This window comes from Folsomia candida, unplaced genomic scaffold (genome assembly GCF_002217175.1).
Source record: "Folsomia candida strain VU population unplaced genomic scaffold, ASM221717v1 Fcan01_Sc019, whole genome shotgun sequence".
Taxonomy (NCBI): domain Eukaryota; kingdom Metazoa; phylum Arthropoda; class Collembola; order Entomobryomorpha; family Isotomidae; genus Folsomia; species Folsomia candida.
The window spans coordinates 3,414,908-3,431,611 of NW_019091211.1; the positions used below are offsets into that span (position 1 = coordinate 3,414,908).

The window sequence follows — 16,704 nt, forward strand, 5'->3', positions numbered from 1 at the left end:
TCCCGTAGCATGAGAATTCCCATGTGGTGCAGCAATTATCCTATTTTTATTTCTGCCACGATTCCAATTTGGAATGCCTGGGGCAGCCAGGACCACAATAAACTCAGCACTTGGAATAAAATTGTCAAATGAATTAAGGGGACATCCATAAATTATGTCAAAAATCTAGAATTTCTATACCCCTCCTCCTTTCACATACATATGTCACATTGGCACGATATCATTGGAGCCTCCCTACGCCATCCCGCGTGACATAATTTATGAAGGGTCCCTAATGGAAAGTAGTGTCGTCTTGTTACAATATGAAATAGCCTGAATGGTTAAATGATGGATGAAGCGTAGAAATACATAAGTTTAGTCCTGTCCTAAGGTTATATTTAATTTATCGCACACGTCTCCATTTGAATTATAAATTGCATACAAAATAACGGTAATATTTTACAATTTTTTTAATGTGTGGAGAACAGCAAAATGACACAATTCGACACAGTGAAACCTCACATAATACATAAATAAGTTATAATATGACTATTTAGATAGTTAAGAAATCAAGTAAAATAGTATGAAACAGCACCGGCTAAACACATTTTAATTACATACATTTAGTTTTCTTTGGCACAATAAATTTCATTTCACAGTAAGCTCATTCACTTTTTAAATTCTTAATGAAATCAATAACAACGTCTAGATTGACGAAATTTTCAAAGGCGTCGCGTATAAAATCATTAATGCAAATTAAGTTACCGTCTTCATCCTCCATCCATCCCAATTTATCATTATTTGGCACGTCGTCCTCAGAAATCTCTTCAGACACGGTAAGTGACCTGACCCCGTCTTCAAGTAAATTATTATCATCGATTTGACAATATTCGTCACTGGAATTTCCACTATTCTCATCCACCCAGGACATCGCGTCTTCCGAATAATCGCTCTCCTCTCTACAACTTCCAGAAATCTTCAGGCTCTCAGCCAACTCCAAAACCGTCAGATCGTCTCCATTTTTGCAATCAAATATTGCGCACAAGTTATTTGAAGCTATAAACTCCAAGAGTTCTGTAATGTTGGATTTTTTGACAAAACGAAGCTTATCATTCTTCTTCAACATCGAATGGAAAAATGTGTCACCATTCTCATTTGGAATATCTGGCGAAACATTGTTTTCTACTAGAATCTTGAGAACATTGTAAAATCTCGATTTCTTGCTTTTCTTGTAACCAAACTCAGAACTAAATGCGTAATGCCACGCATTCCATAAGTTGTTAGGGTTTCTGTAATGAATATCTGCTCCGTACTGCATTAAAACCTGGACGACGCCTGACATTGATTTGTACCCAATATTTTGAATGGCCAGCATCATCGCAATGTTCCCCTTTTTATCACAACAATCAATTTGAGACGTCGGATCTTCCATATTGCTGAGAAGAAAATTTAAGGCACTTTTATATCCAGATTCAGCCGCTATCATGAAAGGTAATGTTCCATTGTCATCTTTTTCGTAGATCAGTGTCGGGTATTTTGAAACAATTTGGGCTGCCAGGAGATTCCATGTTCCCGCTTTTCCTTTCTCCCATCGACATGCCAAAACGTGCAAGGGAGTGTATCCATGATACCCTTTGACACATGGATTTGCATTTTTGTCTAATAAATGTTTTGCAACGTGCAGTTTACCGCAAAGTATGGCGTGCACGAGTAGAGTATCGTTGCCAATCTTGCTTGATAAAAAGTCGGCGTCTAAGGCGAATTTCTCCACCAAAACGGTCACCACGTCTGGGTTCAAGCTTTCTGTGCAAAATTTTAGAGTGCTTGTTATCCCCGCTGTCCAAAGCGTGTCGCAAATATCACTTCGCCAATCTTGAAGTATTCGTATAAAATGTAGTCCTAGTCCGTTAAAGTCATTTTTTAAAGCTGATTGGAATGCATTTCGAGTTACTACTCTGGAAACGGCTTGATCAGGTTCAAACTGAAGCATTCTCTTGACTGCATTTTCTTCTCCGAGTACTTGGATGATTTTTCTGACCTCGTTGAAGAACCCACAGTCAATCATCTTTTTTAGGGATGCTTGCTCCATGAAGTATTTTCTGGTGAGACATAATAAATTAATGAAAACTCAGTATTACTTACTAACTATTAAAAACGTTTTTCAAGCTCACTGTGGAGGGGTCCCAGCGTAAGCTTTCAAATTTTGGCCAAACTTCTATCACAAATTTGATTAGTAAGAAGTTTGAGAAAGAGCCTGCTAATGCGCAGGTTTGGCGAGATATTTGCATCCCTAGAGGAGAAAATGCGCGGTAAAGCTGCAAAATTTTGCAGTTTCCAAATTTACTAAATATGGATTTTTTCCTCTTCGGATGCAAAAATTTCTGCAAAACTTGAGCATTGGAAGATCGTGCCTTTTGCATACTGAATTTGAGATCGATTGACACTAGTGGGGTCAAAATCTGAGAGCATACGCTGGAATACCTACAGAGTTAGCATTGGTAAAAAATATTTTTAATTGATTACAATTAGACCTCCATTTCAGTTACATTTGAAAAAGTTAACGAACCTAATTAGATCTTCATAATGTATCGTGTGTGACCAAAGAATGGCAATTGAACCGGAGTGAAAAAAGGCTTCGTCAGTCTTATCCAGTTTGACGTCGCTAAATTTAGATTTTGGATAATCCTCACAGCCGAGTAGGTCGTCTAATATGTCGTGCTCTAGATTTTCGTCCTCTTGTATTAATCTTATCGTGCTCTGGACCAGACGATGCATTTCCACCTAAAATAATCGAATAGATAAATGGTTTATAATTTGTGCAAGATAACGTACCACATTTCGGTTGAACTAGCTCGATGTATGTACAGGGTTGTTTAATGTCACGCTACAATGATGGGAAAAGCCCCTCAATCTCCATTAGTCGCAAGATTTGAGATTTTTATCAATTATTATCAAAACTGATGGAAAAATGATAACAAAATTCTTACATTGAATTTCAGAGACAAAATTTCGGTAACTAATATGGAAATATGCAAGTTTTTCCATTGTAGCGTGACAATTACATCACCCTGTATACGGTGATATATATATAAAGATAAATAAACATGTAAAATACCTCAAACCCAAATTCCGAATATTTTTCAGATTTGTAGTTAATTAAAGAGAATGATGAAACGAGCCGGATTGCATTTTTAAGCACCTCAATTGGTTTGAGAGGGATCAAGGATGCTTTTGAAATTTCCTTCATATCCCGTTTGATAGTAGTGACATGTTTGAGGAAATAATCAATGGGACAAAGATTGTAGAAGTACGGACATCTTTCAATAAAATGAATTGCGAGTGGGGCGTACAAATGGTTGGATTCTTGCAATTTTTCCAAAGCAATTTTGACACAGGTGTACAAACTTTTCTTGTATTGCATTCTGAGATCATCTTTGGTATTGGGATCGGTTGGGTATCTGAGTATTTTTGATTTGTCCTTCATTTCTTTTAGAAACTGCGTTATAGAATATGAAGAGCGTCCTAGGTTCCGAACGCTGACAATGGTTCCTGTCATGATGCAAAGAATTACTGGTATTCGTCCAGACTCCGAGACAAGTAGGGAAATATCAGGTTCCGTTTCGCCAACTGAAATTATGTACAAATGCAATCAATCAAATACTACAAAATTTATAATAATTAGGAATTAAATTTTTAGTTACAAGTTTTACGAAAAACACAGTTAAGTTGATGTGGGTAATACCCACTGGGTATTCACGTTGCTTCGAAATAAATACTTCCATCTACTGAAATTTACGTAGATGTAAGTATTTATTAGTTCTACGTATTTCGATTATGCGTGGTTCGATTATGCGTGGTAATATTTACCATTCAGTACTTTAACTACCAACTCATTAGCTTCATCTTTTTCAAAAATGTCCACCTTGAAAGTGTCAATTTCTCCCATTCCAGTTGGAACTATAATCTTCTCCACGGATGTGATTAATACGGCAATATTATCCACATTTTTGTTGAACGGTAAATAGCTCTCTACTTCTTCAAATCCTTCCACGTTGTCGAATATGACTAGAATTTTTTGTGGACTTTTGGAAATTATGAAATCGTAAAGTTTATTAGCAAGTAGTATCCCATCATTTTCAGGCACGTTTTGAATTTCTTGATGTTCTAATTCCCTCTTGATTTTGTCCATGATTCCAGATTGTGTTTCGGCGTCAATCCAGATCACGCCATTAAAAAGGTCATCTTTAATGCAACGGGCTGCGATACTTTGTGCAGTTTGTGTTTTTCCATGACCTCCGAGACCGTGGAGATCGACGAGTGGGAATCCAATCTGCTGATTAGATTTTTTGTCCCATGATGTGAAACACTTGATAACATCGCCCATAAGCCGAATTCTGCCAGTGAAATTTTTATCAGGTTTTGGATAAGGTAAAAAGGGGATTTCCTCTTTAATCTTGGGTTGTTGAATGATCTGAGCTATGTTCTCAACTTTGTCGTAAAGTATGTTCCCCACATTCTGCACTTCTTGGTGGACAGTAGAAATATCATTCTGCAATTTTTTCCAGTCTTCTTCCAGATCTTTGAGAATCTGCACAAATTTGATAAATATTTATATTTTCTCGGTATTAAAGTTAGTACCGGTTGGTATTAAAATTATACCGTTGCGCAAAAATTTACTACCGGTATAGCAAGATTATGATAATATTGAGCTATTATTGCACGATATTACTTATCAATACCACTTTGGTAGATTAAAACATGAATACCGCTTGGTATTATTTTAAGACTAGATTTCTAAGAGTGTATATGTTTTCATGTCTAACCTTCTCATTTGCTTCGTCTAATTGATTCTCATTAATTCTGTTCTCTTCATATTTATCGTCGCGTATGTCATCCAGTGACTTGTACCCTAACCGTTCCAAATATTCACTACTTTCTCCCTCAAACGAGAGACGGTATCCATACAAGTTAAGTTTGTCGCTATCTTTAGCATAAAGAGTAAACTTTTTAAAAGGATTATTTTCAATGGGAAATAAAACGCCGGAAAAGTTAAACATGTCACAGGAATTAATTTTAACTGCACTCTTATTTCGGGGGAGTTTTGGTTGAGAATAAAGTTTCTGAGTGACCATCTTCGAAGCTTTGCTGAGCTTCAACTTTGGTAACTTTGGTAATGGTAGCTTTTGGAGAAAGCTAGTTTTCTTATTAGATTCCATTTTTGTGTCGTCCTCATCTGCACCATTTTTGACAAAATAGATTTTATGCCCCCTCGTTTTTGATTGTGTAGCTTTTCCAAGCGTACTTAATTTTGATTCCCCTTCTAAAACACCTCTCCAGATTGATTCAGATGAAAATTCTTGCAAATCAGAGTGACTCAGATAATTAAAAATGCGACCAACTGCGTCATGCGCGATTTTGTCCAAGTCACGCAAATCGTGTTGTGCCACTGCCATAAATATTTCTTCGAACGCTACAAAGACTTCAGTAGCACCTTGGACTAGGATTTTGTACAGATTTTGGCGTTGTTGTTTCACGTCGTAAAATGTTTCTTTACTGGAATCCGAATTTTGAAGTGTGGCGACTATTTTCTTCGCTTTTTCACGAAATTGAAATTTGTTATGGAAATAATTTCCTGCCATGCTGCCACCCGTTGCGGCAGGTCCGGCGAGGCCTTTTACTTCAAAATATAGGCCAAGTATTCCACCCAAAACTCCTGTAAAAATTTGTACAAAAATAAAATTATTTTGCATCCAATTTTGAATTTAGACGCAATCTTTAGTACAAAAACGAGCAAAAAGATTTGTCTATATTGCGAATGCTACATCCAATTCATTATCAAGATATGCATAGAAAAAGACGGAAAAATTATATATCGCATAGATTTTTGGGAAAATTAGTTGTTATTTTTACAAATTCAGAAAAGTGCTTGTGGCGTTGGTTCAATTGTTGAAGTGATAACAAATGGATACTGAAAAATAATGCTACACAATTAATCTTAAAAAAGTGAGTTGACAATTTAGAAAGGACAATTTCAATGTCAAAAATATCCAATTTCACAAATTATTACCTCCAATGCCTGTTCCGCCTCCATGGACAAACGTACTTTTCTTTGCATGAGTTTCTCTACCAGGCTGAATTGATTTTTCATAATCTTTTACAGCCAGTTCAAATTGCTTAATAAAGGCTGAGTTGAAGTGGCCGAGATAATACACGTTCGAATGTACTTTATTCCTTTCCAGCGCTTCTGCCATATCGTCTAAAAATTAAAGCCAAAGCCATCAAGGAAATGTCAGTATTATACATGCAAAAAGATTACAAAATTAGAGTTTTTCATACATTTTTCACTTCTGATCGGATTTTCTCTTAAAAGTGAAGTAACAATGAGGATTAACAGTATATTTGTCAGGTGGCAGATCTGGAAATAAAAATGTAAGTACATACATAAGTTATGTCTTGTATTTAATATACTTGAATTTACGTACGAATAATTGGTGAACATATTATTCCGTTTTGATGCGAGTGTTCAGTATCCTGCACATATATTTGTTTCGCAGTTATGTATGATGGCGATATTGTTTAAATATCTGAAAATATAGATAAGGAATTTATTTATTTGAATAGCATACAATTGCAAGGTTTAAACTGATTCACTTCAAAATGCAATATGTAACCTTCCATAAAGAATGGAAAGTACTAAAAACATCATACATACGTATTTTCCACATGTTATCTAATAAAATTGGCATGAAGAGCAATAAATAATATGTTGTACTAATTATAAATCTGATTATTGTCACAAATTACTTGAACAAATCAAACCCTCCCAGTTAAAACAAATATTTCCCGATTTCGGAAGTTACATATGCAATAAAATTACACCATTGTTGTAGAACCATATAAAGTTTACTCGTACGGATTATTCAAAGTTTTCACATTTTTGAGAGTATCTATTTAACAAATAAATTATTCTGATGCTTTTAAAATTACTTACAATAAAAAGAAAAACAAGAAATGCATAAAAATTGAGTAACTTACTGTAAAAAACGAATCCTGGACTAGATTTACTTTAAATATTGCACTGCAACTGATGAATTGGTTCGGTTAAGTAATTTCATAAAATGTATCGTTCCTAAAATTAATTTTATGGATAGTCAAGTTTGCGAATAAAGTCGAAAATTTGGATGACTTGTAGAAAGTTGAAAATAAATTTCGTATTATTTTGTGTTTCATGAACATGTGGAAGAGAAATAGTGAAGAGAGACCTGCCGCTTCGTCAGTGTCTCAATTAGTGGTCTCAACGGTGCGGTTCGGTTCGGTTCTTGGAAGAACCGGTTTAGAACCGAGAACCAGAATTGAAGAACCGAAACAGAACCGAACTTTTTTTAGTTGGAACCGAACCGGAACCGGACCAAACCGTGACCGAACCGGCGGTTCGGGTCAAACCGGTAGTGTTATTAATATGCAATAAACAACAAACAATGCTAATTGACATGTTTCTGATGAAATTTCACATATAAGCCAATAACTTATCTGTATTTAAACAAGCAAATTCTAATACATGTCAACAGCAAAACCACTTATGCATGTATTATTGAAGTTAGAAAACAATTCCAAGTTTGGGGTGCAACCAAGTCAAAATCTCATTTTGGAAACATTGGGAGTGTAACCAAGTCAAAATTTCATTTTGGAAACATTTGGGGTGTGACCAAGTAAAAATTTCATTTTCGAAACATTGGGGGTGTAACCAAGTCAAAATTTCATTTTGGAAACATTTGGGGTGTGACCAAGTAAAAATTTCATTTTGGAAACATTGGGGGTGTAACCAAGTCAAAATTTCATTTTGGAAACATTTGGGGTGTGACCAAGTAAAAATTTCATTTTCGAAACATTGGGGTGTAACCAAGTCAAAATTTCATTTTGGAAACATTTGGGGTGTGACCAAGTAAAAATTTCATTTTGGAAACATTGGGGGTGTAACCAAGTCAAAATTTCATTTTGGAAACTTTGGGGTGTGACCAAGTAAAGATTTCATTTTAGAAACTTTTGGGGGTAAAAATTTCGTTTAGGAAACTTTGGGGGTGAAAATTTCATTTTGGAAACTTTGGAGGTATCATCAAGTCAAAATTTGGTTTTGGACACATTGGGAATGTAACCAGGTCAAAATTTCGTTTTGGAAACATTGGGGGTGTGACCAAATAAAAGTTTAATTTTGGGAACTTTGGGCGTGTCATCAAGTCAAAATTTGGTTTTGGAAACATTGGGGGTGTGACCAAGTCAAAGTTTCATTTCGGGAACTTTGGGGGTGTGGCCATGTCAAAATTTCATTTTGGAAACTATGTGTATTTCGGGAAATTCGTAAAACTTTTTCGAAAATATGATTAACTTCGATAATGTATTTATGTATAAAGTTCGGTTCAACCCGAACCGGCCGGTTCGGTTCGGTTCTCAAAGACTTGGAACCGGAACCGAACCGGTAATAAAAGTTTCGGTTCGGTTCGGTTCTCCGTATAAACCGGAACCGAACCGAGCCATCGGTTCCGGTTCGGTTCTATGAGAACCGAGAACCGTTGAGACCACTAGTCTCAATATTCCTGCAGGGTTCACAAACGGTGTCTTTAAATAGATAAATATTTAGTACAAAATTTGTTTTGGGACTTGTTTTGCTTTAAATTTTTCAAACCTATATTTTCATACGCATGCCTACATTCCAATCGTTTTTATAAGGAGGATTAATGCAGTTATTTACAGAATGTGTGGAATTTATTTAAAGTGAGTTTTAGGAACCCTGCCAGTAAAAATGAACCACACTGAGATTGTCTCATTTTTCAAGAATATGTACCCTCATATTGTTTTTAGCCCGAACCAGGGCTTATGTACCCTTGTTGTCTGTCTGTCTGTATGTCCGACGATAACTCTCTTTAAACTTATCCGATCGACTTGAAATTTTCCATACATCTAGACTATGCAAATACACAACTCGAGTTCGAAGATGGGCGACATCGGTCTAGTGGTTGACCGTTGGGGGTCATCGGAGTGAGTGGGGTATCATGCACCAAAATTTCAAAATTATAGTAGAAAGCTGAAATTTGGTACAAAGAATGTAAATGGGTCCTAATAGAAGAATATACATTGAAATTGGAAAAATTTGTTTCTGGAGGGACCCTATAGGGTGACCCCCACCGATTTTTGAAAATCACCATATCGAGCTGAAATTTAATACAGAGGATGTAAATGGGTCCTAATAGAAGATTACGAATTAAAATTAGGAAACTTTCATTTGGAGGGACCCTATGAGGTGACCGCCACTGATTTTCAAAAATTAATATGAAAAACTGAAATTTGATACCGAGATCCCCAGTGCTTTCTAAAATATTTTCAAGTTAATTATGAAAAAAAGTAATCAGAAGGGCACCCACATCATAGTTTAGGAGACGGTCAAGAGCAGTAAATTGTTTTAGAATTTGGTGCTACGTATTGCAACCGAAGAATTGACGTTAGTTAGTGCAAGAATTAGTGAACAACAGTAGCATTACACATGATTTTATGGAAACTAGCGACAAATATGGTTTTACAAATCAATCCTGGTTCTAGCTTAGCAAAGCTGTACTGATGATAGGTTTTTAATGTAAAATGTGATTATGCATACTCTCCGCATACAACTTATACGTTTTGGAAAACCCATCTCATCTGCTAAATTGGACAGTTTCAATAGTGGATCTCTCATTATTGGTTTTCTAGGTTTCTGCGGTAGAAACCGATTTTGGGCGCTCTACCGACTTTTTGTCCGTGACCTATTTTCGACATCATGTGAAGTTATTGACCCAATCTATATTGGCAAAAATCATGACAAGGAGTTCAATTTTCGTACCCCATGAAATTTTTCAAAAAATTATCCCTGTAAACTTTTCGCAAATTTACGCAATGATTCATTAATTACGAAAACAACTAACATTCTTCATTATTCTTCTGTAAGAGAGAAGAAAGGGACCGTGCAGAAAGCATGAGATCGATTTGAGGGGGGTGGGGGTCACGGCATCTTAACCTTCCTACGCTAAATTTTAACAATGGGAGTATAGGTTACACAGGGATGGTAGGGTCAAAATTCCCCGAAAATGGACGGCATGCTTTATGCACGACCCCAAAGATCATATTCATGAGCGTTCTTCGTGCAATGAATGTATACAATTTTCTAATTAAATAACCAACTTAAATTATGTAACTGATTGAAATAATTACATTATGATGCGAATTGTAAACGCCACTTTTGATGTGAAACTTAGCATTGTTTTGCAAAATTATTAATGCATATATGAAATATATATACATACATACGCACGCACGAGGGAATTTCTAAGAAATATATATATGCCTGTCGTAAATGGAATTAAATATTCTTCAAAAACATAAATGTGAACTGTTCATTCACATAAGATTATATATTTATGGAAGCACAAAACGAGGTGTTATTGGCAGATGAAAAATGACCGTGTTTTATAAAAACAGTGCATTAAAATCATCAATTTTATCGTAATTGTTTCATAGTTTTATTTAGAATTCAATCCACACTGTGGATGCAGAGAGTAAGAAATTTACAGATGTCCAGGATATTTTCTGTTTGAAATGATGCACTCCGAATGGGACTTGTTTGGGGGATATGGCAAATTGCGATGGGTAAATTAAGCCCTTAGATATCGCCAGTAGGACATTCGTCCCCTATGCATCCGCTGCACCCCGCTCGCTTTCCCCACTTGTTGCCATCCGACAGACAGAGTGAGTCTCCGCAGTCTTGTGTTCCCTTGGCCACCACAGCCACGCCCACGGTCCCATTACATCTATAAAGCACGCGATCCCTACCAAAGGATAAGGTCAACCAGTTTAAAGATTTGACATGACGAGCGAATGAATTGTTTTATGGCGGCTTACCTGCAGCTGGTCCCACCCATCTCTTTGTTCAGCTTCCAAACGTATTTTATCTTCATCAGAGAGGCAACAAAAATGAAAATTTATGAAGAATGTTGGTTCCTTTCGTTAATTAATAAATCAATTCGGCCATCCCATTTTTTAGCAAAGTTTGCACAACAGTTCTTAATATCATAAAAAATTGTAATTACAGGAGGAATATTCCTATCATTTTAGTAAATTCTGCGATTTCAGAAATTCATTTGCATACAAATTTCTCTTTTGACATGCATAATTACATGCATAAACTCTTGTCTGTCTGAAAACTTGATTTTGGGGTGGTCCTGGTAGGGGTTCTGGCGAAAATAAGGCCATTAGTGACGTAAAAAATAATCGTAAAATGTCTGGAATGGCAGCATCCTTGCTTAAACAATAGATTTTAGCTTTTCCAATTCGCGTTTGGCTGACGCACTTGAATTTATGTAAAACAATAGACCCATAAAATGCAAAAAACCTAAATGCTTGAATGAATATGCTCACCATTTACATCACTCATTTCTCTCTGTAGCACTAAGGAAGTGGTTCGTAAGTTTGGAAATTTGCAGCTTTAAACTCGCATAAAAATTATTTTGTAAGAACTCAGAATTTCCGCGTAATTAACCCGCTCGAGAATACGATTGGAAAAGTTATGAATCTCTCCACCACATTCATGCTCGTGGTTATGGCGTCATCACTGGTCACCTTCGCCGTTTTGGAGGACAGTCCATGCAAGTGTAAGCCTAAGGTCGAGGCAGCCACGTCAATCTTCGGGGGGGAAGCTGAACAAAGAGATGGGTGGGACCAGCTGCAGGTAAGCCGCCATAAAACAATTCATTCGCTCGTCATGTCAAATCTTTAAACTGGTTGACCTTATCCTTTGGTAGGGATCGCGTGCTTTATAGATGTAATGGGACCGTGGGCGTGGCTGTGGTGGCCAAGGGAACACAAGACTGCGGAGACTCACTCTGTCTGTCGGATGGCAACAAGTGGGGAAAGCGAGCGGGGTGCAGCGGATGCATAGGGGACGAATGTCCTACTGGCGATATCTAAGGGCTTAATTTACCCATCGCAATTTGCCATATCCCCCAAACAAGTCCCATTCGGAGTGCATCATTTCAAACAGAAAATATCCTGGACATCTGTAAATTTCTTTCTCTCTGCATCCACAGTGTGGATTGAATTCTAAATAAAATTATGAAACAATTACGATAAAATTGATGATTTTAATGCACTGTTTTTATAAAACACGGTCATTTTTCATCTGCCAATAATACCTCGTTTTGTGCTTCCATAAATATGTAATCTTATGTGAATGAACAGGTCACATTTATGTTTTTAAAGAATATTTAATTCCATTTACGACAGGCATATATATATTTCTTAGAAATTTCTTCGTGAGTGCGTATGTATGTATATATATTTCATATATGCATTAATAATTTTGCAAATCAATGCTAAGTTTCACATCAAAAATGGCGTTTACAATTCGCATCATAATGTAATTATTTCAATCAGTTACGTACATAATTTAAGTTGGTTATTTAATTAGAAAATTGTATACATTCATGACACGAAGAACGCTCATGAATATGATCTTTGGGTTCGTGCATAAAGCATGCTGTCCAGTTTAGGGGAATTTTGACCCTACTGTCCCTGTGTAACCTATATTCCTCATGTTAAAATTTACATGGGAAGGATAAGATGCCTTGACCCCCACCCCCTCAAATCGATCACATGCTTTCTGCACGGCCCCTTTCGTCTCTTTCACATACTGAATGACAAAGAGAAATGTCTTTTGGACTGCCATTGTCACTCATTTCACCATATCGCCAGAAATAACTGATGGATTAAATTCAAACATGACGGGATCATGTAGGGTGATAATCTCCAGAAACATTCCAAACGTCAGAACATTCCAGATATGTAACATGAGCGAAGAAATAACAAAAAAATTCCATTGGTCCAATAATTGTTGTACACACCCTATTTGTATGAATACCACTTGGTGTTAATTTAATACTGGTGTACTAGGCGTGTATTTAAACTTATTTATGTGTGTATACATAAATATGTAAATAAGTTTATGCCCATGGTTTGTGCTAAGTTGTAGTGCTTGCTTCAGGCCAGTGAAGATAAAGATGCCAGCTTACTCGATTTCGGTCTTTGTAATAAATTGTAAAATTCAATTTCTCTTCTTCTCTGAGGTTAGCAAATACATGGTCGTGTCATTTATCTACTGCGTATGTATTTATGTGCATACACACGTAAATACATATACCTAATCCAAGCCGTATTAATTAAATTAAATTTATTTGCAAATTAGATTTATACATCAATATAATCCGTTGGCAGGAAAGTGTACTACAAATGAGGTACATAAAAATTTTACTGCATTCGTTATTTGTACCTACGTACATGTTGAAATAATTCATTTTTCCTCTTCGCCTGATGGTGAGTTAAAGAATAAAATAATTTTTAAGCTGCATTATTCTCGCGAAATGTTGAATGGATGTATGTACGTATATACGTTTGTGAAACGAAACGAAATTAATTCGCAAGTTGATATTTATTTAGCAATGTTTTACGTATGTACGAAAGTGGTAAATCGGATTCGGAAAATAGTAAAACGATTTGTTCATTGTATGTACAATCCGGACAAGAATTAGATTGTGATGTGTGTGTGTTCATACTCTCAGATAAAAATAGTGTGCAGCCTTGTAATAAGTAAATAGATATTTAATGAGTTGATCCCATACATTTTAATATCTAATTATTTTTATTTTCACGAAAAAGTGAAAGTATTTATGGTTGCGTTCATTGTGAATATAAACTTCATCCGCGAACATTTTCACTCTTTTTTATACCCAAAATACACAGTGCATTTATGCAGATATGTTCTCAGGACGGATTTTTCATGTGATATGTTTAGCAAAAACGGAGAAAAGAAACTTGACTTCCACTTAGAAATTTAGTTGAAGAAACACTACCATTTGATATATATACTTTGCAGTTGAATTCAAGCAATTCAAGTTAATTAGTAAATTAATACTAACAATGGAGGCGCAAACCATGTTCAGCCCAGATTATTTTTTGACCAGGTTAGTTTGGAAGAGCAAGTCTTTAGAAAGAACATTTGGCTTGGCACTTGGGCAGATGCGAAAATTTCAGCACGTTATGGGCTCCTCAAGTTCGCAAAAACGCATGATTTTTGATGCAAGGTCCAGCGCGAGCGCTCACTCTCGACCACTTTTTGCGAACTTGTGGCGCCCATAACTTGCTGAATTTTGCGCATCTGCGCAAGTGGTGAACCAAATGTTGTTTCTAGAGACTTGCTCTTCCAAACTAACCCGGTCAAAAAATAATCTCGGATGAACATGGTTTGCGCTCCCATTGTAAGCAAAGAACCAGCCGTTTCGCGTGAAAAATTCTGATATACAAAACATAGGTAAGTTTGCGTGTATACCGATAAATAAACATAAAACAAGTTTACACATTTCCGATTTCTCATAAATACACACACCGAAATCGCACACTTTCCACTTTCCTTCCGAGCCAACCACAACATTACCCAAAAGCACGCCACACACCACTCTCGAACATTTTACAGATTATCACCCAACTTGATCCAGAACATTGCTGAACCATAACAAACTCAATTCAGTCAATAACTGGATCATACTTTTTTTTACACAACATCAACACACAGACACCGACGCATTTTTTCATCATTTCATAACATAGCATCATTTCACTCCCACTCTGACATTTATTTTACCCCCGAAGCCAACAAGGATGCGAAAAAATATGTATTTACGTGCATAACTCGACATGTATGAATGACGCAAATGCCTGCATACATAACTAATGAATACTACAATAATATTTTCTTTCTGTCATATTTCCTTAAGCTAAAATAAGCACTTATGAAGCACCCCCACCAATCTAATTTTGGCTAGTTGGGTCTGCTCATTTACGGGAGAAAGACATCTCTGTCCAGGCAGTTTTGCATAAAAGAAAATAATGGCATCGGATCTTAGCGCTCGGGATATTGAAAGTATTCTTTTAATTTTTTTAAATTATGTACACTCTTAAAAATAATGTTACCCTTTTAAAAATATATGCGCTCTGAATTTTATACATATTAAGCTAACTATACTGAATCCAGAGTAACGTTAACTTGATGAAGAATAAAGTTTAGTCTGGATTTAGTACAGTTTGCTTAATATTGAATTCAGAGTGGATTTATTTTTCGAAAAGGACAAATCATGAGTTGTATAAATTGTAAATTTTGAGAATTTTTGTATTTTTTTCAGGGGCGAAATTTGCCTTCTCAATTTATGACTTTGAGGGGAAGGATACCGTTGACGCGTTCGATTTGGGCAGCGTTCTCCGTGCCTTAAGTCTCGTCCCGACTCTGAAAACTGTGGAGAAATTGGGTGGAGAGAAGAAAAAGGGTACATATTTATTGCAAATTGTACAAATTAGTTTAATTCAATTTTGAAATATTTTTGCTAAAAATGAAGGACAAAAGAAATTCACGATTGAGGAATTTTTGGCAATTTACTCTCAAGCCAAGAAGGATACAGATGTGGGAAATTTTGACGATTTTAAGGAATGTCTCAAACTTTATGATAAATCAGAGGATGGGACCATGATCTTTGACGAATTGAGACATATCCTTCTCGCCATGGGTATTTCAAATATTTGTAAATGACAAATTTTCTGAACTGTACGTAATAATAAAGTCGAGAATTAATTATGTAATTTGCAGGAGAGAAACTGGAAATGGACGAAGTCAACGAAATCATTAAGGTTTTATGTGTCATATATATGTACATTGTATGTATTCATTTAACACTGTACGAGTCGTGTAAAATTACCAATTTTTTTTCATAACGAAGCAATTAACGTATTGGCCGCTTGTACATAAAATTCTTAAGATAAGTAAAATAATTTTACAAACTTTTACACAATACTTATAAAAATGCTTTTGACGTGAGCAAGTTTACAAAAATTGTAAGGCACTTTCACTTGGAAATATTGATTTTTGTAAAATTGTGTGATAGATTGCAAGTTTTCGAATTTACTTGTTTTCCAATGCTTATACTAATCTTATGAACTGCGTGAATTGCCTCAATTACATATGCTGGGCATGTTTACTCAAGTAATTTAAGAAAAACTGGCTTCTAATTTCTGCATACATACATATTTATGTCATCAGGATTGTGCCGTTCCACCAGATGAGGACGGATTTACACGTTACCAAGGTATCTTCCCAAATATTTACATATGAATCTGTATTTTACCCTGCTAACTACGTACAATATATCTAATTTCTAATAAAATTTATTTTATGCAGTTTTCTTGGACAAATTAAAGGCAGGCCCGTTTAAAGAGGAAGAGTAATCAATTCAGGAAAGAGTCAGATTCGCACTGTCCCTAAATTTGTAGTGAAATTTATTCTTTTCTAAATTATAGCTTAATCATCCTAATTTCCAAGCGAGACATAAATAATTATCCAAATAAATACATTTAATGTTCATATTAAGGAACACAAATTTAATATCCCGAAATATAAACAATAAAATAAATTTGCAAGAATCAATTCAACTGAATGAAGTCACAAATTCTATTCATGATTTTACAGAAGCTATTTTGTGCTCAGATTTATTACGACATTGGTGCATGACGTTTGATGCGATATATGTAAGTTCAATTAGTGTGAATCAATTAATGTCGTGATATGTACGGATCTGTCATATAACTTTTGTGACATGTGTCCATCAA

General features: G+C 35.7%; 2 protein-coding genes across 2 annotated transcripts; one reads left to right on the forward strand and one right to left on the reverse strand.

Moving 5' to 3' along the window:
• Positions 1-431: 431 nt before the first annotated feature.
• Positions 432-7,253, reverse strand: LOC110857509. Its single transcript, XM_022106095.2, has 9 exons — positions 7,015-7,253; positions 6,462-6,563; positions 6,316-6,394; positions 6,047-6,235; positions 4,803-5,692; positions 3,847-4,567; positions 3,095-3,606; positions 2,546-2,760; positions 432-2,078 (listed from the first exon to the last, which is right to left on the reverse strand). The coding sequence occupies exons 4-9, from the start codon at positions 6,228-6,230 to the stop codon at positions 644-646; spliced, it is 3,957 nt and encodes a 1,318-aa protein (XP_021961787.2). The 5' UTR covers positions 6,231-6,235; positions 6,316-6,394; positions 6,462-6,563; positions 7,015-7,253; the 3' UTR covers positions 432-643.
• A 7,558-nt stretch (positions 7,254-14,811) lies between these two features.
• LOC110857603 (myosin light chain alkali) lies at positions 14,812-16,522 on the forward strand. Its single transcript, XM_022106201.2, has 6 exons — positions 14,812-14,971; positions 15,231-15,371; positions 15,441-15,608; positions 15,689-15,729; positions 16,139-16,184; positions 16,277-16,522. The coding sequence occupies exons 1-6, from the start codon at positions 14,938-14,940 to the stop codon at positions 16,321-16,323; spliced, it is 477 nt and encodes a 158-aa protein (XP_021961893.1). The 5' UTR covers positions 14,812-14,937; the 3' UTR covers positions 16,324-16,522.
• The last annotated feature ends 182 nt before the right edge of the window (positions 16,523-16,704 follow it).

What these genes read in the sequence shown, in the direction of transcription:
- LOC110857509 (XM_022106095.2), bottom strand. Translation starts at nt 6,230, where the DNA reads ATGGCAGAAGCGCTGGAAAGGAATAAAGTACATTCGAACGTGTATTAT. An exon ending in AGGCGGAACAGGCATTGGAG is followed by an intron (nt 5,693 to 6,046) that starts GTAATAATTTGT and finishes AAATTTTTACAG; the next exon opens with GAGTTTTGGGTGGAATACTT. An exon ending in ATTCGGAATTTGGGTTTGAG is followed by an intron (nt 2,761 to 3,094) that starts GTATTTTACATG and finishes CGATTATTTTAG; the next exon opens with GTGGAAATGCATCGTCTGGT.
- LOC110857603 (XM_022106201.2), top strand. Translation starts at nt 14,938, where the DNA reads ATGGCATCGGATCTTAGCGCTCGGGATATTGAAA. An exon ending in GGGTGGAGAGAAGAAAAAGG is followed by an intron (nt 15,372 to 15,440) that starts GTACATATTTAT and finishes CTAAAAATGAAG; the next exon opens with GACAAAAGAAATTCACGATT. An exon ending in CGGATTTACACGTTACCAAG is followed by an intron (nt 16,185 to 16,276) that starts GTATCTTCCCAA and finishes TATTTTATGCAG; the next exon opens with TTTTCTTGGACAAATTAAAG.